The sequence below is a fragment of the Idiotropiscis lumnitzeri genome, chromosome 13 (assembly GCF_059441095.1).
Source record: "Idiotropiscis lumnitzeri isolate Australia: NSW breed Sydney's pygmy pipehorse chromosome 13, RoL_Ilum_1.0, whole genome shotgun sequence".
Lineage (NCBI taxonomy): Eukaryota > Metazoa > Chordata > Actinopteri > Syngnathiformes > Syngnathidae > Idiotropiscis > Idiotropiscis lumnitzeri.
Window position 1 is genome coordinate 18,061,451 of NC_142403.1, and position 24,223 is coordinate 18,085,673.

At 41.5% G+C, this 24,223-nt stretch overlaps 5 protein-coding genes across 5 annotated transcripts; 2 read left to right on the forward strand and 3 right to left on the reverse strand.

The window, feature by feature from the left end:
- Positions 1-391: 391 nt before the first annotated feature.
- On the reverse strand, positions 392-10,493 carry hdgfl2 (HDGF like 2). Its single transcript, XM_088312635.1, has 17 exons — positions 10,476-10,493; positions 7,824-7,916; positions 7,338-7,414; positions 6,312-6,453; positions 6,012-6,194; positions 5,801-5,920; positions 5,637-5,711; positions 5,082-5,268; positions 4,915-5,002; positions 4,544-4,829; positions 3,852-3,976; positions 3,696-3,763; positions 3,501-3,571; positions 2,544-2,645; positions 2,251-2,404; positions 2,057-2,162; positions 392-1,179 (listed from the first exon to the last, which is right to left on the reverse strand). Exons 2-17 carry the CDS (start codon positions 7,893-7,895, stop codon positions 1,083-1,085), a joined length of 1,953 nt encoding a protein of 650 aa, XP_088168761.1. The 5' UTR covers positions 7,896-7,916; positions 10,476-10,493; the 3' UTR covers positions 392-1,082.
- fh (fumarate hydratase) lies at positions 9,186-12,156 on the forward strand. Its single transcript, XM_088312636.1, has 2 exons — positions 9,186-9,873; positions 11,091-12,156. Exons 1-2 carry the CDS (start codon positions 9,250-9,252, stop codon positions 11,958-11,960), a joined length of 1,494 nt encoding a protein of 497 aa, XP_088168762.1. The 5' UTR covers positions 9,186-9,249; the 3' UTR covers positions 11,961-12,156.
- Positions 12,157-12,680: 524 nt separating this feature from the next.
- fam32a (family with sequence similarity 32 member A) lies at positions 12,681-14,315 on the reverse strand. The gene is made up of 4 exons (XM_088312641.1): positions 14,194-14,315; positions 13,416-13,560; positions 12,928-12,981; positions 12,681-12,829 (listed from the first exon to the last, which is right to left on the reverse strand). Exons 1-4 carry the CDS (start codon positions 14,265-14,267, stop codon positions 12,761-12,763), a joined length of 342 nt encoding a protein of 113 aa, XP_088168767.1. The 5' UTR covers positions 14,268-14,315; the 3' UTR covers positions 12,681-12,760.
- Positions 14,316-14,845: 530 nt separating this feature from the next.
- mrpl54 (mitochondrial ribosomal protein L54) lies at positions 14,846-15,947 on the forward strand. Its single transcript, XM_088312639.1, has 3 exons — positions 14,846-15,088; positions 15,178-15,334; positions 15,688-15,947. Exons 1-3 carry the CDS (start codon positions 14,959-14,961, stop codon positions 15,818-15,820), a joined length of 420 nt encoding a protein of 139 aa, XP_088168765.1. The 5' UTR covers positions 14,846-14,958; the 3' UTR covers positions 15,821-15,947.
- Positions 15,948-15,984: 37 nt separating this feature from the next.
- On the reverse strand, positions 15,985-23,400 carry mef2b (myocyte enhancer factor 2b). The gene is made up of 8 exons (XM_088312637.1): positions 23,251-23,400; positions 19,360-19,418; positions 18,943-19,146; positions 18,723-18,851; positions 17,899-18,061; positions 17,037-17,273; positions 16,850-16,961; positions 15,985-16,790 (listed from the first exon to the last, which is right to left on the reverse strand). The coding sequence occupies exons 2-8, from the start codon at positions 19,411-19,413 to the stop codon at positions 16,517-16,519; spliced, it is 1,173 nt and encodes a 390-aa protein (XP_088168763.1). The 5' UTR covers positions 19,414-19,418; positions 23,251-23,400; the 3' UTR covers positions 15,985-16,516.
- Between the last annotated feature and the right edge of the window lie 823 nt (positions 23,401-24,223).

The following is a 24,223-nucleotide window of genomic DNA, read 5'->3' on the forward strand; positions in this document are numbered from 1 at the left end:
TTAACTAGAATTATTTATAACTGTGAAATAACTTTACTAATATAACCCTCTTCTACTAAAATAATTTATTTTACTAACACCCAATTAACATTTTCAAATATTTCACTTTTATAAATACATGATATAATTTTACAACTTAATGCTATATGTACATGTAAAAGATTTTATTTAAATATCATCGCTTATCGGCTGTATTTTGCAGTCCTGTATAATTTTGGTTTTGTATGAGTTTAACAACTTAACCAGCAAATTGTAGCCCAGGCCCACCCCTGATTTTTAACTTTATATCCAATAAATCGCTTTATAATAGTATGAGACAGAACATGTCTACAACCCTTTTTTATTTAAGGCTCAACTAAGGAAAGGATAGAAATGCTAACGTACACCTGCAGCCATTTCAACTGTTTATTATTGAGGGATTTCATTGAAGTCTGCAGCTACATGAGATCTCCACACTTTTCGGAGGGCAATGACATCAACACGCAGGTTTATCATAAGCAAACTTTACAGCGGAACAATGCGCGTATGCGTGTGTGTAATGCCACAGAATTTGTTTTTAGCAAACATGTGAAAACAAAGCTATAAAAAGTCAGTGAACCTGTTAACTCATTTCATTGCCTTACACATAAAAAATACGGACAAACTTAAGACAAGTTCACCACTGTCAAAATGACAAATACAAACAACAGGTGATCTTTGTGATGTTTTGTAATATTTATATATTATTAAAAAAACTAAACAAAACGGAAGGAAGCCAACAGATAACCGGGCATTGAAGTGAACAATTCCTCAAGTTTCAAAATTCATAAAGCCTATTTTTGTCAGCCCAAATTGAGTTCACAAGTGCACGTATTAAACGTATGTGTGCAGTATGACAAGACAGCTTAAAAAAAAAAATGTAAGAGAAGACATTTCTGCAACTTAAAGATGTGATGTGCGGCAAAAACTATCACAATAGTAATATTTCCTTTCTGTGCTGACAAAAAGGTAAAAAAAAAAATTTGCAGTGTTGTTGGTTCCTGTCTGTCTTCCGTCTTTAGCACTTGGTCCACTGCAGTGATAGTTTGAAGGCCGTCTTTTGTTTAACTTTCAGCAGGGGATGCCTCCATCTGCGCCGAAATATTATTGTTGTTTGCTTGGGTGTATTCATCCGTCTGCTCGGGGCTGTTGGGGCTTCGCCTGTGCAGAAAGTAAAATTTAATGGAAGCATTCTTACAATTCTGCAGTTTTGTTTCAGTGATTAAATGGACCACATGTTCCCTCCAAATGTTATGGTTTATCTTCCGTAATTTCTCGGCTTCATTAGCTTGATTTACTTGACTCAGTTACTTTAAGACTATTTTTGCAATGTTACTCCAGTTTTAAAACACCTTTTTATCAATTCACATAAATGATGGAACGAAGGATTTCTAAGAGCAAAGTAGATTTCTTACAAAATTATTGTGTTAAGACAAAAAAAGTAGTAATGTGGAAATATTCAAAGTTTTCCAAGAAGAAAAAAATATATATTATTATATTCTTATTTTAAAATATAGTAATTTTACAAGCCGAGTCCTATAGTTCTGAAAAAAAGAAAATAAGTTATCTTACAAGATAAAGATGCTGTATTTTTAAGTAATCTTATGAGAGTAGCATTTTTCCCAGTTAAAAAATAGAATAAAGTCACAAAATATAATAGAAGCATAGTCATGTTTTTGAGAAAAATACACTCTGTGGTTACCTTATGAAAATAAAATTGCATTTCCAAAAAATGAGTCGTGATCTGGCACAAAAGTAGGATTTCTCCATGGGAAAAAAGGTTATTTTCCGAGAATAAAGTGGTAATTTTTCAATAAATTAGTAGTAAGTGTTAATTCCTATTTGTTTTTAAAAAAAAAAGTAAACATTCGTGTGGAGGAGAAAAAAAGTGCAAATCTTAGGAGGATAAAGTAACTCTTTCGAGAAAAATGTAATCGTATGCAACTATAGTTTTTTTTTTTTTTATTGTTAATCAATAGAGATGGCAATGAATCGTTGACAAATGAATCGAAAGAACAAACAAGGACATCGCATTCACCTGATAGGACTCGAATCGGCGTGGTCGTTGCTCTCAACTTCGGCTGTTTTTTCTTCTCCATCTTCGTCTTTTTTCTCTTGCGACTCTCCGTTCACAGCAGTGGAGTCTGGCAAGACACATTCAATTTTTTTTTTCATCACATCTACTCCCTTCGTGTTGTCGAATGTAACTTGTGTAATTTCTTTTTTTTTAACCTGTGTCTTGTGTTTCCTTCACATCGTCCTCTCCTTCCTTGTCTGTTTTCGGCTTCGCTGCTGTTTCTGCTTTGCCCACAAAGCGAAGTTTTAACTTATTGTACACCTCACTGGCCTTCTCCATTACGGCGGAGCTGGCTTTATACCGCCGAATCTGCATGGAGGCATACAAACATTGGACAACAGCGAATACAACACATGACAAGATCGTTCCTTGCAAGTCATTAATAATTGCACGATAGTTGATGAAGGACCCTGCAGTTGAATTTCTGTCGCAAAGGAGCCACAGTCACCTTTTTAAGCGTGGCGATGACGTCGGCGTTCTTGTGAAGGATCTGGCTGGTGACGGGTACTGCTTCCAGCTCCTCCAGGGCTTGTAGACACCGCTCGATGTCCTGCATGGGACACAGATGATTGAAATGAAGAGATGCTGGGGGGGTGCGACCCTGGGGAACATGCTTCCCCCCCCCGCCGTACTACAATAAAGTGTAATTGCACATCCACTCCACTAGTTGGCAGTGGCGCTCTCCTTGCCCATTGTGCGCAGCGAGTATTAACTCTACGGTGTCGGTTTGTTTTGCAACAGAAATGCTATGATTTATAGTCGTGGTGGGGTGGGGGGCACTAATTGTTTTTTTCTTGCTAAGGGGGGCGTGATAGAAATGAATTGAGAATCACTGGGGTAGTGTATGCATATTATGTCAAGTGGCCAAATTAGGAATCAACTCTTCAAGACGGGTTGACAACAGCTATACGTTTCCCCCCCACCTCGCCTTGTGTCTATAAGAGTCATATTCAGCCTGCGACTTGAGTTCACTTGGCGCTTGAGTCTGAGCGTTGATCGCTAGACCCACCAAATCCAAAAGGACCGCCATCTTGTTCACGTCTCCGGTCTTTTGAATTTTGCCATAAATCCGACAAGACAAAGGCAGCAAGTAGGAAGTTAAGGGGAGGGATAGCATCAGAGTATTTATTAAAAAAAAAAATGGTGGGTTGGGTAATTTGAATAAATGAAATGAATGAAAATCTGTCTCCACAGAAATACTACAATACTGTTTTTTTCTTCTTTACAGAAAGAGCTTCATCTTTGGGAAATCCTTAACACGCCCATTTGTGGCCCGCGAGGTGTTGTGCAATTTCATGGCTTCGGCAATTCTTCAAAATCAGCAAGTTGGCGACACTGACCAACAATTTCAATTCGAATAATTCGACAATAATGAATGAAGACATGTTAGAGGGAGGCCACTTACGGGGTTGTCCACTTTGAGGGCAAACTTGATGTCTGTGTGGAGTTTCTGAAGTTTTTCCTCCGGCGACGGTTCTAACAGAGGATTCACAGAACAAGCATTCATCTCCGTTTCCAATTCCAGTGTTAAACTGAAAGCTTCCGGAAACTTCCTCAACCGTGTTCTGCCTCTTTGCGACTCGGCAAGAGACATCCTTACCTTTTTTCTTTTCTATTTTTTTCTGTGGATGCCTCTCTGGTTTGTATTTGGGTTTTTCGGGCTTGGACCTAAAGGAGCGAAAACGCATTCATTTGTTAATCTGTGGGGTTTTATTCCCAGAGTTCATGTGAGGTGTCATGTCAAATGAGTTCTCACCTGGTTCTGGATCTCTCCTCAGACCGTTTGGCTTTCTTCTCTTTGAGCTCCTTCTCCTTTCTCTCCTTAGCCTTCTTTAGTCGGCCTTTGTTTTGGTTATCCGACTTCTTGGCTTGTTTCTTCACCTTTGACAGAAACGTTGGAAACAACATTTTTGGGGAAATTCACAAATGATTGCTTAGAACTCTTGCCAAGAACTATTTTATCGATAATGATGGACCAATAAATGCATTTGTATGTTTGTTATAGCTAGTGCTGTCAAGCGATTCAAATTTTGTCACGAATGAATCGCAAAAATGCACATCATTGATCGCGATAAATCGAATTTTTAATCATTTTTTTAGGCTGCGTGAAACCGATATTTACTCGAGTAAAATCTTGGGTTTAATGTGGAAAAATTGAAAAGTCCGTCTTTGCGATAGTAACTTTCTAAGTTTGACTGCACAGTGAGAAGAGGTCAGCTCCTACAGGAAGTAAATACAACTGAGTTAATTATTTTTAGCGCCTTAGATGATTTTAATTAATCTCCATAGTTAATTCTTTAACTGTGACAGTCCTAGATTTAACTGCAAATAATTATTTATTTCTAATCTCGACCTATTCCAAGTGTGCCATAAGAACGTAATAAGTGTACCGATCTTGAGTATGTATCCAAATGAACAGGATTATTGTTTTTTGTCAAGTTTTGTTACCTCCGCCGGTGGTGGAGAGTCGGAGTCAGATGGTGCCGGGATCGGGGGCGGAGGCGGTTTCTTGGACCGCTTCAGCGGGTGATCGTCGACGCCTTCATCCGAACTGCTGCTGTCGCTGTCCTTTTTCATCTCCTTCTCTCTTTTCCGCTTCTCCTCCTCCTCCTTTTCGCGCTCCCGTAGCCGGCGAAGCTCCTCTGCCTCCTCCCTTTTCCGCCGCTCCTCCAGCTCCCTCCGTCGCTCCTCGTCTCGTTTCTTCCACTCGCTGATACGGTCCGGCTCGCTGTCGCTGTCGGGACACAGAGCCGGAACAATTTAAGATTCGAACAACGTGCTGGGATCTAACTTGTTTGTTAGGTGGGAAGCGCTCTGACCTGTCGCTGTCTGATGATGATGATGCTGCTGCTCGCTTTGGAGGCGGAGCTTTGGGTTTGCGTGCACGAGGCTTGGGCGCAGGTTTCTCTGTGGACGGAATATTGGAAATGAGAATTAAAGCAAAAAAAAAAAAAGTCAGTGACTCGAAACAATCTTTCAAACTTGCCCGCAGCTTTCTTGCGCGCCGGTGCAACCTTCCGTGGAGGTGGATCGGATTCTGAGTCCGACTTAGAACCGGACTGAGATTCGGAACCGGACGCAGCCGGTCGGGGTTTCTCGTTCTCCGAGTCGCTATCCGCCGCTTTCTTCTCGGATCCCGATTCGGAGTCTGAATCTGAGTTGGAGGAATCTTTCTGAAAAGGTCCAGACAGAAGTATTTAATAAGGCTCCGGGTTGATAATTAACCGTAGAAAAAGAAAAGGACTTATTTTTAACCATTCCAGGAGCAATTTTATACTAAACTCTTGATATGTCTACTTTTTGGCCAAGATGGCGGCGCGCATGGACGCAGCGGCTAACAGCTCCCCCTCACAGTGCTCCTTTTTACTTTTTATTAGTGTTTAATAAAGGGATTTCTATATTTGAGTATTTCCACAGTCTGGGAATTTAATTGAAAGACATTTAAAGTAATTGAAATGATAATAAAATGTTGTGTTTCTGTGTTTTATATCTATGATTGATAAGTGTTACCCCCCCCCCCCCCCAATTTTGTTTTTTTTACCTTTTTCTTCCCTCTGCCTGCTGTTACTGCTTTCTTTCCACCTCGCACAACTGCTTTCTTCTCCGGAGTAAAATCCTGTAAAACATGAAACATAGCATGATGACGTGTTTTTTTTTTTTTTTGTGGGGGGGGGGGGGGGGTTTGGGTGTGTTTATGTCCAATGCCTGGTCGCTGTTCTTGCCAGACTCCGACTCGGAAGGCGTGGCTTCTGACTCTGACGGGGATCCACTTTCTTCGTCTCTGTCGCTGGATGAGCGGCGAGTCTTTTTCGGGGGAGGCGGACGCTAAGAAAGGACACCGGCACAATAGATCAAACTTAATTGCAACTAAATTATTACATATTCGGTTTAAAAAAAATAATCTACAGATGTGAACCTTAGATGCCGGCGGCTTCCTCTTCACCCCTCCCCCTCGTCCTCTTCCTCGATCTTCACTGGCGGAATCTGAATCCGCCTCACTGGCTGACTCCGCCTTCCTGGGCACGAGAGCTTCTTCATCTTCGACCTCGTCACTTCCTCCGCCGGCATTGTTGTCCTCGCTGTCGGATGAGCTGGCGGGCTAAAGGGAAAGAAGAAAAAACAGTTAGCAAAATTGTAAAAACCTCGATGTATTCATAGTGACTTGGTCCCCCTGTTTATTGTACCCTCTGGAAAGAGGCTCGTAGACGCGACTTACCACAGGTGGAGCACTGTAGGAGGCATGTGGATTGTTCTGGATCTCCCATAGGCCTTCATTGAAGCCTTTCCTTTTGTTGGGCTTTCCATAGCGATCGCTGTACTTTTCATAGGCAAAAAGGTCCTTGGCTGCCAGAAATGCACTGCACAATGACAATGTAATAAATACAAAAATGTATTAAAACCGACTTAGCATATAAAAGCAATGAGGACAGTCAGAGAATTTCTGGTTCTGGAATGATGATGATAAACTAATTCTACCCTAAATTGCAGTTCACCAAATGTTCATGTTAACCACATCAAATTTGCTTAATTTTGTACTGTTGTTAGAATTAATACATTTTTTATTCTTTAATCTGGAACATGTGTGAAAACAATGTTTGAGTTTTATGAGTCCCTTTTATTCTACTGTGTTCGGTGCCCATATCCTCAATCCACCGATGCAGATAGTATCGTGATACCACGATTGTGTAGTAACCAATGCATTAGAAGAAAAACGTGCATGATAATGGTGTAATAACGCAGAGCCTAATAAATACTTTTAGCATGGGACAGTACTGACACAGATTTTTGTGTTTTATGCAAGACAGGTTTGTAAAATGATTGATTTTGGGAGTCCCAAAGAAGAACATTTGAATTTTAAAAACAACAACATAAACAACTGCGTGAGCACAAGAAATGCAACATTTATGATATTAAAATTTGATGCACTAGTGTCAAACTGAGCCAGCCTCATTTTTTGAGTAGACTAGAGGTATTATTTCTCTCAAATTGCAATTCATGAGTCCCAAATAAGAAAGTTAGAATTTAATCAAGTGGAAGCTTCACTGTGCCAACGATACCGCTAGTATCACGATATATAAATAAATAAATGCATTGAAAGAAAACTACATTCGACAATGGAAAACAACACAAGAAATGTCATTGGCGTTACTGCTACACATGCAAAGTCTCTCATTGGACAGTGACAATTTCGATACTCAATCCACTACTTTCAGTATTGACTGCAAATGAGTGACATACTTACGTTTCATGGGTCCCAAAGAAGAAAATTGGAATTTTATTAGGTGGAGGTTTCACCGCACCATCAGCTACGTCTTCAATCTAAAGAATAAAAAGTGAATCACATTAACCATACTAATATCGACATTGTATCCCATCATCGCGACCGCTTCTCACTGCAACCAAATGTCAAACATTTTGGCGTTGAGGTGACGAGGAATTTAGGGCAGAAAAGTTGCGTCGTTTGGGCAAGAAACGTCGCTCGCCACTGCGAAAGAAAATAACGTTCGCTTCGCTCGTAATGTATGAAGACGAGGCCGATATCATGGCATGCAAACAGGGCTTCTATCCGTCGTGCATGCACACAAAAAGGCCAAGTTGGGAATTTAAAGCCAGATAATGGTGATATTGTATGCGTGTCCAGGTAGCACGGCTGCAATGATGTCTCCGTCTTCGCCTCGCCTCCTCCTCCTCCGCCTCCTCCTGCCGCCGATGTTAGCTTACTACTTACCCTGGCTGGCCAATGGGGGTAGCCCTTCATTTTAGCGAAGACCAGGTCTCCGGGCTGGAAGTTGTGCGGCATGGTCCCGCTCCCTTCGGCGGCCTGGGGGAAAAAGTAGGGGTAAAAGCCGCTCGGCCTTCGATGTGTCTCTCCCGGTTCGCGGTGGCCAGGTCGTCACGAAAAGCTGAAAAACGACAGCGTTAGCTAAGGGAAGCTAATGGTGTACGAAGCTAAGCGTTACCGCGAGAACATACAAGCGCAGATAGTCGCGACAACTTCCGTTCTGGGCTTCTTCTCACCACTTCAGAATAAAATACTTCCTGTTAGGAAAGTAAATGCATATTTACATTTAATTAAAAAACGTATTTGGGTAGAAAAGGTTTGAGAAAACGACCCATACAAATAAAAACGTGCATGTTTTTAAAGGCAAGGCTTGGCAGCTTTATTTATACAACGCATGTCATACACAAGGAAATTAAATGTGCTTCACACAAGGACAAATATTTGACACATTGAAGTTTATGACAGCAAGAACGAAAGTAGAGGAAACAAAAGTTGCTAATCCAAATTAACAAAAGAACATATGATGACAACGTTTAAACCAATAAACAGAATAAGGCAATAACATTATGTTTCTAAAATTACTAAAAGAAAAAAAAAAGTTTTTTTTTTTTTTAAATGAAGACCTCAATCAAACGTATGCGGTGGGGGAAGCAGTTTTTAACTTGGGAGGACAAATGTTTTACATGTTCCAAGAAAAAAATTAAATTTAGTGGAGGAATAGGTTTTACAGAAAATGTAGTAAGTCTGTACTTATGCAAAGACTGACAGCTAGCTAGCTAACTAGCATTCACAGAGGAAACTAACAACACAAACCACAGCAGGCATGCTGAGTTACAAATAACATTCAACGTATGGAATAATGGAAAATGCTAAATATAAAACATGATATCGAAAGAGCTAAACGTGGAAATGTTAAACATATCCATACACGTCTTGGTCCACACAAGTCAAGTTCTTTTTTTTTAAATACAGAAATAAAATTTAAATTTGCAGTGCAGCCCGAAGGTCCAGCATAAGAATAATTATTCGGTTTGTGTGCCTATATTACCGGAAAAGTGAGCTGATAATGGTTTTCTTTCGAAAAATCTAAAGGGTCAAAATGTCCTAACACTAGTGACAGTGACGTTTATTGTTTAAATGATGTTTGTTTCCGCGTCGAACTGGAAACGGTATTTTCACATTTTAAATATATATTCGCTGCTTTCTTCCGACCACCTCCTCTGATTGGCTACCGATACCGAAAACGGCGTCTCTATTAACCTTCGATTGGCTGTCATCGGCTCGCGTTCCGAATTCGCCCAATGACAGCGCCCCATGTGAAAAACAGCGTCGCCAGCGTGACCTCCTCCACGTTCACCTCTAATGTGCAGCCATGTTGCGCTCTTTTCGACGTGTCCAGCAGCTAAAGTGCAACTTACGGACTTTGGCAAGTGTCCGCGCCGACGTTCTCATCAACCCGTGCAGGATGGCCAGCTCGGACTTCAGGATCGAGCGGGACACGTTCGGCGAGCTCAAGGTCCCGGCAGACAAGTACTACGGCGCCCAGACGGTCAGATCCACCATGAACTTCAAGATCGGGGGACCTTCCGAGCGAATGCCGCTGCAGCTAATCCACGCATTCGGAATCTTGAAGAAAGCGGCAGCCCAGGTCAATAAAGACTATGGTCTGGACCCCAAGATCGCCGACGCCATCTGCCAGGCGGCGGATGAGGTGGCGACCGGGAAGCTAGACGATCATTTCCCTCTGGTGGTGTGGCAGACCGGCTCCGGAACCCAAACCAACATGAACGTCAACGAGGTGATCAGCAACCGAGCCATCGAGATCCTGGGAGGACAACTGGGCTCCAAGGATCCGGTCCACCCCAACGACCACGTCAACAAGAGCCAAAGCTCCAACGACACCTTCCCCACGGCCATGCACATCGCCGCAGCCACGGAAGTCCACCAGGTTCTCATCCCGGGCCTGCAGACTTTGCATGACGCTCTGGCAGCCAAGGTACGTATCACATTTTGAGAACGTACTGCATAAATACATCCAGTAATAACATAATTATACAGAATGTAAATCACTTGACACTTTATTTGCGCATTACGATTTCATTGTTATAGTGCATTGCAAAACTAAACAATACCATATAATTAGTGTGCGCCTCTATTTCTCTAACTTGAAGACTACTGCTCAAGTCTACCTTTTAGTCAGTTGAGGAAATAAACAAATGCAAATTAAAGATCTGGAAATGTCGCATCCTGAAAGGCCAACACGCCCATGCTGATTAATTGGCAAGAAAGCAGCAAAGACAGCCAAACAAACGTAAACGCTCATATAAATCCCGTTTGACAGCATTGGCAATTAGAATAAATGTAATTAGTGCGTATTTGAATTACGACAGAAATACAATATAACAGAATATTTCTGCCAGAAAAAAAGTTCAATGTTATAACGTGTTTAATTTCACATTTAAACGTGGTCAAGTTCACGTTTTAACGTGCAATATTTCCCTTTTTAACGTGACACGTTTGGTACACGTTCAACAAAACTAAACGAAGCAATTCGTTGCGTTTTTATATATTTAGAAGGGAAAAAAAAGACCCACCTACCTGAACCGGAAGTTGTTTCATTTTGCGAAGTGCACAAGTGAAACTGATCACGTTCTAACTTTTCAAAATAAAGTCCACTCTTTATACTTTTTATATATATTTTAATAAATTTTCTTTTTAAAAACTGTTCTTGTAAGATTAGGACTTTTGACTTCTGTTTTCTGAACAATAATGGGTAAGACTAAGTCTTTACTTCTTCCTGCTTCGACATAAACTGTTTTGAACTAAACTATGTATTGACTTACTTTATATTTATCTTTGATTTTACTTCCAGGTCTTATGACGTGTTCATATATGTTCACTCAATATACTACAATTTTAAATTGAGAATTTGTACTTTCAAGAAAATGTCAAATGTTTAAAAAAAAAAAGACAATTGTCATAAAAACCTTTTTTTTCTCTAAAATATACCCCATTTTTTTCATTAAAATATTTTTTAAAAATCTCTGAAAATGACTTAATTGTAACATGTACACTGTTTTTCTACTTTTTCCCGCAAAAATTATTTTTGTTGTAAGATTATAAAGTCTTGTGACCCTTTTACCCCTCAAAAAACTTATTGTAAAATTCTAACATGAATTTTGCATTTTGTTTAAACCCCCACCACAACACAAGGCAGAGGATTTCAAGGACATCATCAAGATTGGTCGCACACACACGCAGGACGCCGTGCCACTTTCGCTGGGCCAGGAGTTCAGCGGATACGTGCAGCAGGTCAAGTACAGCATCGAGCGGGTGAAGGCCTCCATGCCGCGAGTGTACGAGCTTGCGGCCGGCGGCACGGCCGTAGGCACGGGCCTCAACACGCGCGTGGGCTTCGCCGAGAAGGTTGCGTCTGCGGTTTGCGCCCTGACCAGTCTGCCTTTCGTGACGGCGCCCAACAAGTTCGAAGCGCTGGCGGCGCACGACGCCCTGGTGGAGCTGAGCGGCGCTCTCAACACGGTGGCGGTGAGCATGATGAAGATCGCCAACGACGTGCGCTTCCTGGGCTCGGGCCCTCGCTCGGGCTTTGGCGAGCTCATCCTGCCCGAGAACGAGCCGGGCAGCAGCATCATGCCCGGCAAGGTCAACCCCACGCAGTGCGAGGCCATGACCATGGTGGCCGCCCAGGTGATGGGCAACCACGTGGCGGTGACGGTGGGAGGCAGCAACGGCCATTTTGAGCTTAACGTCTTCAAGCCCATGATGGTCAAGAACGTGCTGAACTCGGCGCGCCTGCTGGGTGACGCCGCCGTCTCCTTCAGCGCCAACTGCGTGTCGGGCATCCGGGCCAATACGGAGAGGATCGACAAGCTGATGAACGAGTCGCTCATGCTGGTGACGGCACTCAACCCGCACATCGGCTACGACAAGGCGGCCACCATCGCCAAGACGGCGCACAAGAAAGGCGCCACCCTCAAGGAGGTGGCCGTGGAGCTGGGCTACCTCACCGAGGAGGAGTTTGACCGCTGGGTCAAGCCCAGTGACATGCTGGGACCCAAGTGAACGCCATCAAAGTTCATCACGGACGCTTAATTGAATCCACGAGAATGAGTGAGGAGGAATGAAAAGTTGCAATGTCACAATGAATAACGTTTAGCATTTTTTTTCTTTAGCGCTCCAGACATATATGACTGTAAAGGTTGTATCTATCGGGGTCGAAAAGAAGTATTTCAATTAAAAAAATTAATTCTTTTGGGAAGGGTAAAGGTGTATTTTGTGGAGACAGTCATATTCATTTTTAAGTTGTACTTTTGGAAGAAATGTTTAAGAAAAAAAGAGTTATTTCCTGATAGTTGTATTTTTGAGAGTACAAAAAACAACTTCTATTCTTTTAAGGGGGAAAAAAAATCAAGCCCCCCCCAAAAATATGTTTGACTTCCCCTTTTAAAAGAAAAGTATTTTAATCAGTTTAACTGAAAGATTTTTTTTTCATAGTGTTTTTATGGCATAGCCCCCCCCAAAGAACAATATTTTCACGTGTGGGGGAGAAAAAAAAATCATATTTTTCTTTTGTCTGTAGGAGGGGGTTCTGTCCATCCGTTTTTTTCTTTGATCTAAAAGTTGTATTTTCCCTAATAAGTTTTCTTTTTTTAAGAAAAAAAAAAGGTCTGAATAGTTTCCAGTGTGATGCTCATGAAATTCCAAAGCAAGACCAACACGTTTCTCATTACTCTTTCAACCGCACATGAGACACTCGTGACTTGAACAGAAAATAACAAAATGTGCTCATCATAAGCGACTTTTAATTGTAAATACATGAAACTAGCATAAGATAACTTAAAAAACAAAAAAATGTAAACTATTTATTTGGTCCAGCTGACTTTAGGAATATCGTAATGTTCTGTCAGGTTGTCCAAGTGGCGATTGAAGTCCTGCAAAATAAATAAAATTAGCCAATGTTTTTTCTTATCAAACATGACGTGTCTCGTTCGAAGAAAAATGGAATCCGAAAACGTGTGTGAAGACATACCTCCACTCTATGCTTGTGTGTCTTGGATGCTTTGTTCAAAATTCTCTCCATTTGCTGTCAGGAAAGAATTCAAATCATGACGATGGACAACTTGAATTTAACAGCAACATTTTTTTAGGGGAATAGATGGATCACTTTTCAATCTTTCAAAAAAGGAGTCATTTAAGACAAATGTAGGTTTTCTATCAGCTGTTTTGAAAACATTTTTTTCGAGGAAAAATAAATCAAGCAAAAACTAAATTTATTCAAGAAAAAGTTTGAATATTTTGTAAAAAAAAAAGACACCACAAGGACAAAGTTAGAAGTGAAGAAAGAGCCTGCACAACAAATAAATAAAAACCATGCAACTCATCCATCCAGCTCTTGGGTTTCACCTCTTAGGGAAAAAAAATGGACACATTTTGGAAAAATACTATTTCATTATACTTTGAAATTACCTTATCTAATCAGTGGGATGCCTTTCTCACAGCATTACAAAATATACGTACTCTCTTTTCTTGCATCTTGTCAAAGGCAATTTGCGCAGGTGTTCTTTTGTCCATGTACGCCCGTTCGGCTTTCATCTCTTCATCGTTCTGACTGGTCGCCACCTGTTCCATGCGATGCTTGCTCTCCTTGTCCTTCTTCTTCTTCCTGGAACAATGTCATCGACATTTGGTTCTGATTCAGACTGTTTTAGATGGGATTAATTTAATGCAAGCTGTATTACAGTAAGCACTTGTTCATTGTAGGAAATAACGTTCCATTGGATAGCTACTATATAAAAACCATCCCTCCAATATTTTCTTTCCACATTTTCAATCTATTGGAACTTTATTTTAATTTTTTTAAATGTATGATGAATACTGCACGTATTGTAGTGTCAGTATGTTCGACATCACTCTTTTATAAATAACATTCATTAGGAAACTACAGTTCTACACTAATTACTCACAAACAAGACATTTCATACAACGTCAGTGAGTGTTGTGAAATAAGCGAATATGCCAAAGATTGGATTGTTATGATATAGCGAAGACATTCTTGATTATTTCTATTTTTTTCGTTCATCAGTACTCCAAGTCAAATGGTGTGTGTTTTCATTTCTTCACTCTAAACTTCACAGTGAACAAGAAACCAAAATATCTCATCTGACGCTATTGTTAGCACGAAGGCTAACGTGTGAGCGAGGGCGACGTCAATTAAATGCTAGTAAATGAATGTAACACCTCTATCGGGTAAACGTTAACATTGCTATTAACTAACTAATCGTGTGTGTTTACTTACTTTTTCCCAGAAGAAACACTTCCCACACCCTTAATTTTTAGGGCACTTTTCTGGACATGTTCGTACTCCGACATGTTTACCTCAAGCTGTCTGTGCTTCTTCTTCGTTGGTATTAATGAAAGCTGGCAAAGAAGCATTAGAGCTACGTAGCGTCATCTAGACACGAATCATAGGATTACAAGCAATCGACAATAAAAAAAACGGGTTGATCATAAACTATCCTCTCTCGCTCACTCTGTCTCTCTCTCTCTCTCTCTCTCTCTCCCTCTCTCTGATTTGTTGCCAATTGCTATTTTCGTTTTTTGTCTATTAATTTGGGGATTACATTTATTCTTTTGTACTCATTATTTTGAACATGCGGCAATATTCTGTTTTGAGTACATGTTTACTTTTATCCTGCTTAGTTAAATGTTTGTTCCTTTCTTGTTGGTTTGGTACGGTGCATTTTATGAGCGTAGGAGAAAAGAGAGAGAGGTGAATTGGACAGAGCCTTTTCCAATCTGAATGAAGACGTAACAACAGAATATTAAACGTCAACTCTACTCTGTCGTAGCTATCCTCATATTTAAAATGCTCGGATAAATCAGTTTGACACGTATTAGGACATTATTAGAGCGATATTGATAGTGCATTTTTATGTCCACAGAGGGGCAGTGCAGATTTTAGAAGCAGTGTCACAACTGCGTGGCCGGAAGTAAAAGACTGAATGTCAAGTTGTAGCATGGTTCGCTAAAGTCGTCTGTTGTTTCCAAGTAACTCTAAAAAATGACCGGCCACACAATATTTACCGTCGCATTGTTAACCAGACACATCGCAAACAATGCGCCACTCCTAACCATCCGCAGGCCTGCCGCGTTAAACAAGTTACAAGCGTGCGGATATGCGAAAAAAGTGGGTGAGTAAAGTACCATTTCCAGTAAAAGTGAATTTCCTTTCCTTCAAGGGCGCCGTGTTTTCAATAATAAATGTCGCTCGCTCCACCAGCCGCTAAAAGCAAAGGGAAGGGGATGGTTAAAGAGGAGATGAAAGGACCCGAGGTGTGCAAAGATCCAGCCAGACTGACTTCTTATGCAGTGGGGGCCAATATCTTCAAACAGGGAGAAGACCCCCAACTCAAACCTGTGGAGGAGTATCCAGAGTGGTGAGAACCTTTTAATAACGCTTTCGTTTTGGTATACATTAATATTGCCATATTTGAGAAACTATACCCCTTTAACTGCAATGCCGGCCATCCAACTTAATTACACTGGCTAACTACAGTGAAAGTCATTTTGTCAAATGCATTTGGTCACAAAAGAAACTCTGCTATTGCTTGGTGAAGCAGCATATGGTTTTGAACACTCCGCCTTAAAATAATGAGGCAGCGCAATTCCTAGACCTTGTGTTCTACATTCTTCTATAATAAACATCACAACTTGTATGTTTTCCCCCATGCAACCCATTTTAACAGCAGCTTTCCTCAGCACATGTAAAATGTGTACTTTCCCATTTCAGGCTCTTTCAGTTGAATCTGGAGTCGCCGTATAAGCTTCACGAGCTGGAGGAGGACAGCTGGGAGTACTGGAAGCGTCTCCGAAAGGAAAACATTTGGCGTCACAACAAATTGCACAAAGGGAAGAGGTTCTAGACCGGAACAAGTAGACTAGACTGTATTGTTTCAATCGTGTCGTTTGCAATGAATCACTTTCGTGTATATGTTTATCCTTTTTTTTTTTTTCAAATCCATCCCTCATTAAAAAAATATTCTTTCACCATTTGTTTTTCATCTTAATATACAGTTTTTTAATGTAATTCAATCTCTTGTTTATTACCATATACATTTGGAGAACAACATTCTTGTCATTTCTAATTTTTAGTGTTGGCAACCTTTGTTATAATGGAAATGACAGATTGTTTAGACATGTTTTTATTAATGGGATTTACATTAACAAATCCATATTTTGATAGTGCCAAACAAAACAAACCATCAAAAAGAATTGTGTGTGTGTGTCGTTTTAATAGGAACAATTGTGATGTGGGAGGGGGTGACAAAAAGTGTCCATCACCCAGCAGAGACCAGCTCTGACTGAGGAGACAGGACAGTTCATTAGCTACACACAGGCACTCCAATAGTATCCAATAAAAGTGAATTTTTACAAAAGTAATACATCTTAACTATCATTTTATTTAAAAATTTAGAAAAAATATTTTTCCAATTGCATTTATTTGATATACCGTAATTATTTAAAATCTTTTTCTTTAGATTTAGTTTTTGGACCAAATTTTTGTCAGATTTCATTAGCTTGTGCATGTGTACCTAATAAAGTGTCCACTTAGTGCACAGCTATCTCTGCCATCCCTCACACACGTGCGACTGCCTCTGCATCCCCCCATCCTCTCTGTCGCGCAAGAACGTCTCGGGCTCCGCTTCCGGGGGGCTGCGGCGGGAGGAGCCGGGCCTGCTCACGGACGACTGGTCTTGCCTGAGTCCGTGGAGCGGTGGGGAGGCGGGAGAGGCCACATGCTGCTCAGGGGAACTGCGCTCAGATTTAATGTGCACGCCGAGGGAGGGAGGATGCGTCAAGGTGGAGGAGAAAGAGCAGAGCCCCGTGGACATCCTGGGAACAACAACACGAGTCACCAAGCAGTGAGCGTACCTCCACAAATTCACCCTTACCCTTGACTTATATGAGACCCAAGGAGCTGGTGTGAAGGCTGCGTTGTTTGCCAGGAGTTGGCTGCTCCTCGCTGCAGACTCACAGAGTGATAGAAACTTGGTTGGCTGTACTCTTAACAGAGAAAAACAAACATCTCTGAGCTATACGTGGTGAAATAATAAGAGGAGGAAACAAGGTGAACGCTACCTGAAGCGCCAGGGGAGGCGAGGCCGTAACCAGCCAGAGTGTGGCCCAGCAGCCCGGCTTTGCCCATGGCGCCGTGCAGGCCCGTCTGGTACAGGAGCCCCCGGCTGACGGCGGGGTTTGGGCCGGTACGTGAGCCCTGATCGGCCGCGTCTCCCGCCTGGGTCAGAGGGGACGGAGGAGGCGGGGTCTTCGGGTGCAGCCCTCGGCTCACATGGGCGAAGACGGAGCAGCCGATGCCTGGGGAGAGAAGTGAAAAAGATGTGAGGGGAACTGTGATACCTGCTTCACACTTCTTCTTTCTCTTCCACCTTTTCCCGATTGAATGGAAAGAAAAATTGTATATACAGTCAAGCGCCTAATTTTGTTACAGATGCATTGTTGACCGTTCTTCAATATTCATATAAACACGATATATCGGAGAGCCCTAACAGGGATATTAATATAAAAAAAATAAGCAATCATTTCTAAGAAAATAATACATAGTAATTGTGAGAAGACAAGCAAACATATTCACTATTTTGACTGAATAAAAAAATTAAATAAAAGTGGATAGAAGGGAGAAAGAATGGCTGAAAAAACTGGGAGAAATAAAACAAAATTCAAAGTGGCAAAAACGTTTTGAAAAATGGTGAATCTGTACGTTAAATTGCATTAAGTGTCACAGTGGAGTCACATTTAACGACAAAGACAGGTGTAGACAACTAGACAGAAACCAAAGTAGCGAAAAAGTCACGTTTCATAACATGCACCGCGCAGGTGATGCACAGCTGCACACTCTTTTTCAAGACTGCGGGAACAGCTTGTGTGAGGATCGACCCGCCAATTACAAAATCAATCAAAATGGATGATATTGCTTTCATACCCGAGTGCGGCGGCATGAAGGAGGAGGCGTGAGCTGCTGGTGGAGCCGAGCTGGCGCATTTAAACGGCGGGGACCTCTGGGGGGCCACGCCGGGTCCGGATGAGACGGGGAAGCTGCTTTCCGACACGAGGAACTGCGCTTCAGCGGAGCGCATGGATGGAGCCTGGAGATTGACAGTCGTACACTCGTACGTTTAAAGTTAATTGCTTACACGTCATTTTATTCCAAAAATATGAATTGAAAGTCGGAACTACCATTAATGTTCACATACGGCGAAGACTCGGTAACTTCCACTTACAACCCAGGCTAAACTTAGCTCCTCCCCAAAATAAAGAGATCTCAGCATCTCAGTTTATCACTTCAAATAAATCAATTTTTTAACAGAAATTATCATGCTGAATGTTTGGTTGCGGTACTTATCCAGCATGTGTCGAAGAACATGAATACCACCGCCAGAAAAAAAAAAAATTAAACACTTGAGTTGTGTTTTTTTCAGATTGGATGGAGATTTATTTATTTTTTTTATTTTTTATAAATGCCATTCCGTAGTATCATTGACGTGATTGCTTCATGTCTCACATTTCTCTCTTTATTTGAACTCTGATTGCGACTTTTGTCATTTCGACATCCAGAAGTTAAAATTTAACAATTTAACAAAGCAAGGACTACAAAGTTGAGATATCTGTCTTTAAATGTACGCGTAGAAGGCAAAAATCACCAGAAAAATGAACTAAAAAAAAAAAAAATGCATACCTGAAAAATCGACTTAAGTAGGTGTAATTTGCGCCATTGACTGTGAGTGTGCATGCATGCGTTTTACTGACGTAGAGTCGCTGGCGACCCGTCGACGCATCCACCCCGTCGCCATATTGATATTTATGGCTGGTCACCTGCATGCTCTCCTCGCCGTCAAGCTCTGATGCATCCAGATCAAGGCCTTTCCTCCTCAGAGTCTGACAGCAAATACAAAATAGAACCGAGAAGGAGGGATGGAGGCGAAACAAAACCCCAATATCAAAAGTAAAGTTGGTGAACTCTCCGTACCTCCAGTATGTCGGTGTTGGTACGACTCTCGTGCGGCTCGCTGTACTCGGTGTACTTGAGTAGAACTTTGTCCATGTCGGTGCTGGCGTACTGGAACAGTCGGTTGGTGCTGTTGAAGATGATGAGGGCGATCTCGCAGTCGCACAGCACGCTCAGCTCGTACGCCTTCTTCATCAGGCCGAACTTGCGCTTGGTGAACGTCACCTATGTTGCAAAAATAAATAAATAAATAACTCTTACAGCACACCATCAGACAAAAATGTAAAAAAAAAAAAAAAAAGTTAATTGCACCGTCTGCAATTTAGTTTTGGTTCTAAATAAAAAAATCAAAAAAATCCTGCAGCTGCCCCTTGTTGTTTGGAAATCACTTCTGAGGTCAAAATAAAAATATAAAGTCGTCCTTTATTGCCATCTCACCTGCCGGTTTCTTTGGTCCAGAATGCGAGAAATTTGTATTTTCTTTCTTCCCATCTTTCCTGTGGTTAGAAAACAAGCAAAGCGCATATTTAATAAAGTATACTTGTAGATTCAAATAGTTTTTAAGTCGTACGTCTTCCTGAGGTTTTCAGCCCAACAACCCCAAAATAAATAAATAAATAAATAATTATGGACGTCATCGTGTCCACCGCAGTCCACCCATGTCAACACGTATGCTGCCCCTCTTCAGTTCTCATCAGGACTTCTCAAGACCACGCATGAGAGAAGAGTGGGTGGCTTATATAGGTTCACCATTTGCCTCCCAAACACGGATTTCCTTCAACTGCTAGCCTCTTGCTATTGGCCGAACAACCTTTAATGAAAAAAAAAAAAAAAGTCATCCGTTATATACAGTATTTTTAACCAGGTCTCTTGGGGACGAGCAACGCGGTCGTGCACTGCTGCCAGCCCGACTCGGCCTGGTAAGCCCAGACAGCGTGGGTGTTAGACTGTGCGGACTTCAGGGGCCACGCTAACTTTAGCTTGCATCGCCTCATGGGGGTAAAAATACACCATGCTCTTGCCGAAGGGACTGGAGACACTTTCAGTGAATTAACGTTGGTTTCCCAGAAGAAATCCATAGACGATGAAGCAAGATAATGCTTGTAGTAGACCAAAAGTAGACAGTGTTAGTACATACCGTATTTTCCGGACTATAAGCCGCTACCTTTTTCCTTGATTTTGAACCATGCGGCAAATACAACGACTTTTCTGTGGATTTTTCTTTTACCACTAGGGGCGCTCTTTAGTTCAGAAAATACGCCAGCTAAATCTTGATTTTTTTTTCCTCTTGGGTCTGTTCTGTTTTAATGAGCAAAGTTGTTGCCATGTTAAAAGGCACTGTTTTAAGAATCTGTTTATGTACCTTTGGGTGTGAAATAAATTTGATTCATGATATTTTTAGTCATTTTCTTTAAGTATTTATTATTATTTAATTTTTTTTTTAAGATGTGGGAGGAAGAGCCACATCCACGAAGAAATGTTGTCCGCACATTATTCGTACAATGCATCAGAAATGGGAGCTTAAAACATTCAGGTTCTCCAATCCCGTTAACAATCAAATTTGAAATTAAGTGTAATTAACCGAGTCGTGATTGTTGATTTTTAAAACAGAAATCTGGACAAACATCCATTAGTTTCATCTTTAACATTTTCTACGTTTTGGTCCTCGAGTAACAGTAAATAAAAAAAAATTTAAAAATTATTAAAATGTCCATCCATCCATCCATTTCGTCCTTCATTTTCAACACAAACCTGTCCTCATTAAAGTCACAGGTAAGTACAGGACACATAATTCATACTGGGGTTATGATTAGGACAATTTAGTCTTCAGCGAAGCTAACGCATCTTTGTGGAATACGCGATGAACATTGAGGACCTTGGAAGAAATCCGAGAACATGCAAACTTCACACAGGCAGACCAGAGCCAAGAGATCTTTGAAGAGATCCAAAAGCCACAACCTCCGAACTGTGCAGAGGTCTGCACTCCATCGAGTAGCACACGTCTGAACCTTTGACCTGTCTGTCTAGTCTGCAGGAGTTTCCACTGTTCCCCCCCCTCACTCAATTATGCACATGTATTTCTATATTTAGAAACTTGTCCCCACGACTGATGATGCCTTGGCGGATATGTCGGTAGCGTTTTCCCACGACCCCTGACGGGTGCTGCGTACACACGGATCTCGGGCATTTAAGGAGGAAATGCCCACCAGATTACCATATAAAGTGCTGAGATAATCAGATTCAATTCGAATCGATGGTCGGGGCAGAAATTAATTGGGAGTCGTTTTTTTAATTGGAATTATTATGACACGTAATATTTGTCATAAAGTCCATATTAAAAATGGAGGAAGAATTAGATTTTTTTTTCCTTAAAAATGTGCCTGAAAAGTCAAATAAAGATTGGAGTTGAAATCATCGTCATGTGTGATGTAAGCAGTTCCAGTCAGGCTTAATTGAAACGTGGAAAACGGTGGTACCACCTCAAAAAAAAAAGTGCTCAAGTACTACCATCGTCGCAAGTAATTAAAATGCGGTAACTGTAGAAGGCTCAAGTGTATAAAAAAGAAAAAAGTGAATAATATTGTACTGCAACATAAAGCACCAATGTGCTTCAATCGAGAAAAAAAAATCCAATGCATTCACAAGAACTGCAATTGAAACTGGACCTAGAGGCAAATCTAAAAAACAAAAAGTTCTTAAGGTTTAAATCTTAACTTCAAAGGTAAACACAACTGGTGGTCTACTATAACTGTAAAAGTTCTTTTTCGTTGGCTTTTTTGGGGATGCCACCAGAGAAAGGTATCAGAGTTCATCCATTCATCCATCATCTGAACCGCTTCTCCTCACGACGGTCGCGGACGTGCAAAGACGAACAGCTATCCGCGCTTACAATCACACCTCCGGACAATCAAGCGACCATGCATGTTTTAGGAACGTGGGAAGAAACCGGAATACCCGGAAAAAACCCACACAGGCGCGGGGGAGAACATGCAAACTCCACGCAGGAAGGCCGGAACTGGAATCGAACCCTCCACTTCTGTACTGTAAGGCTGACATGTTAACCAGTCGACCATCGGGCTGCCGGTAATGCGGCTGAGCAACACAATTAATTGAATGGCAATTGCACCCAAATAAAAGCTATTGCGCAACTTTCAACGACTACCGTGGAAAGGACCAGAAAAGCTTGCCAACGAACCATGTCCTGTACCCTCTTTGCTACATGGTTGACAGTTGTCTTCAAAAGTCTAATTTAATTCAAACATTACTCGCAGAGTTGAGCTTAGACAAATTCACTTTACTTTGTTGACAATTGTTTTGAAATGACTTAGTTTGTCGGCTCCTGGCGTATTATTGGCGAGGCCGTAAATTGGATTGCCGAAATGGGAGAGGAAACAAATAAGGGCATCTGCATGTTTGTTCCGCGTCAGTGGTGCTCAAGCCGTTATGAGTCATTTTAGAGAGAGAAATGTTCTTTTTTTTGGGGGGGGGTCACAAGTAGAGTTGCTCAGGAGCAGAATATTTCTGAAGTTTGACAAATTTTGGAAATACTTTTGAATTTAAACAGGAATGCATGTTTTGGAAGATGTTTTTTTTCAAGCCTGGAGAAACAGGATTGTGCTCAAGCGGACGTCAGGGAAGTTAGCAAAGTGATGTGTGCATCGTGCATTTCATGATTAATATCATAATATTATTAATATTCTTTATGCCCGTTTCTTTGATTAAACCTCGTAAATCGGAATGTCTTAAAAGAATTGTATTCATGAGATTGCGATTTTAAAAAAATTATCGATAATATAAAGGGGCTGTAAAAAGTCGAAACATCACAGCACAAATGGCAAGTTGCAGTCAAATTGAGTGGCGATCGCATCGGGAGAGGACAATTAAACATGTTAAACTTTGATATTTTAATTCGGTATACCAACAAAAGCGCAGTAACAAACATGTTTTGTAATCCCGCCTCTGACTGAGCATTTTTAGGGCGGATGTAAAGATAGAAACATTCACCGGATTACTTCATCATGGCACATGGGAGGAGGGTCAAGCGGTCCAACAATCGGCCTTTGCCAAGTGCAGTAATGTGCGGCGAATATTTGTCTAATTTTAACAGGAGATAATTGAATTGCGCTGATATTTTTGATAGAGTCAGCATGGCAACAGAACGGAATCAAAAAAAGATTTCCGCGCACAATTTAACCTGTTGAACCGCTGACGTCGGTTTAAGAATAGCTTCGAGTTGCCGAGCATCTCTTTTTATTAATAAAGATTCTGCTTCTTGCGCAGCAACGCAAGCTATTTGGCCGCAGAAATTTAAATATGCAGAAATCTCACCTCTCTCTGTTCACACTCGTTGACAGCGCTTGGGCATCAATGAACGCACAGGAGACGTCCGATCCGGAGGAAGAAGTGTGAATGTGTCAGCGGAGAAGACGACGTGATGTAGGAGGAGAGCATTGCCCTCACACAGCTGGCTCACTCAAAACGCCCCCCTCCTCCTCCTCCTCCTCCTCCTCCTCCTGTCGCCGTGCATGCAAGCCAATCCAATGTGGACTTCCTTTTCGGCATTTTTGCATCAATGGGCCGTCTAGTGGAAACAACGCTGAATACAGTTAATAACATGTCTCTTGGTGGGAAAGTTTGCAAAAGAGCAATTAAGATCAGAGATGGGAACGTTTGTGGTCAAAAGCCACATTACATTTTTTTTTAAGTGACATATGGGCCAAGTCATATGAAGTAAAACTTGTATGCCATGGTGTACAGAAGCAGTAATTAAATCCATCGTTCTCTACATTGTCTGCTGACATCACTGGCGGAGCTAGAGGGGGGACCGACGGGCCACTGCCACTCCAGAATATTTGATCGGAGCCCTATGCCCGATTCACCCCCGACCCATCCTGCATTGATGTGCCCTAATTGCTTCAGTCTGAACTATTTAAGAGTGAAAAGGTGCTCGTGAGGTCATCCTGCCACTTTACTGAAACTTCTCACTTCTTCTTTCGGCAAGTTACTTCATGTGCCCAAGCCACAGCATTCAGAAATAGCCCTGCTTGAATTTTTCCAATTTTGTGCTGACACCACAGCGCTAAGTACCTTTTGTCTTAGACATTAATCAACTAATATTTTACCTATCCGAGGTTGTAGACTTCTATGCCTTTCTGTCACACCTCCAGTCTCTTTGTTGCAATTAGCCGATGACATCTTAATTTAACCTTTACTAAGACATTTGAATGCACATATTCAACTCCTCATTGTTTCAGTACTTTTTGCACAACTTGCGACACTTTCTGTGACTCTTCCGCTCCCT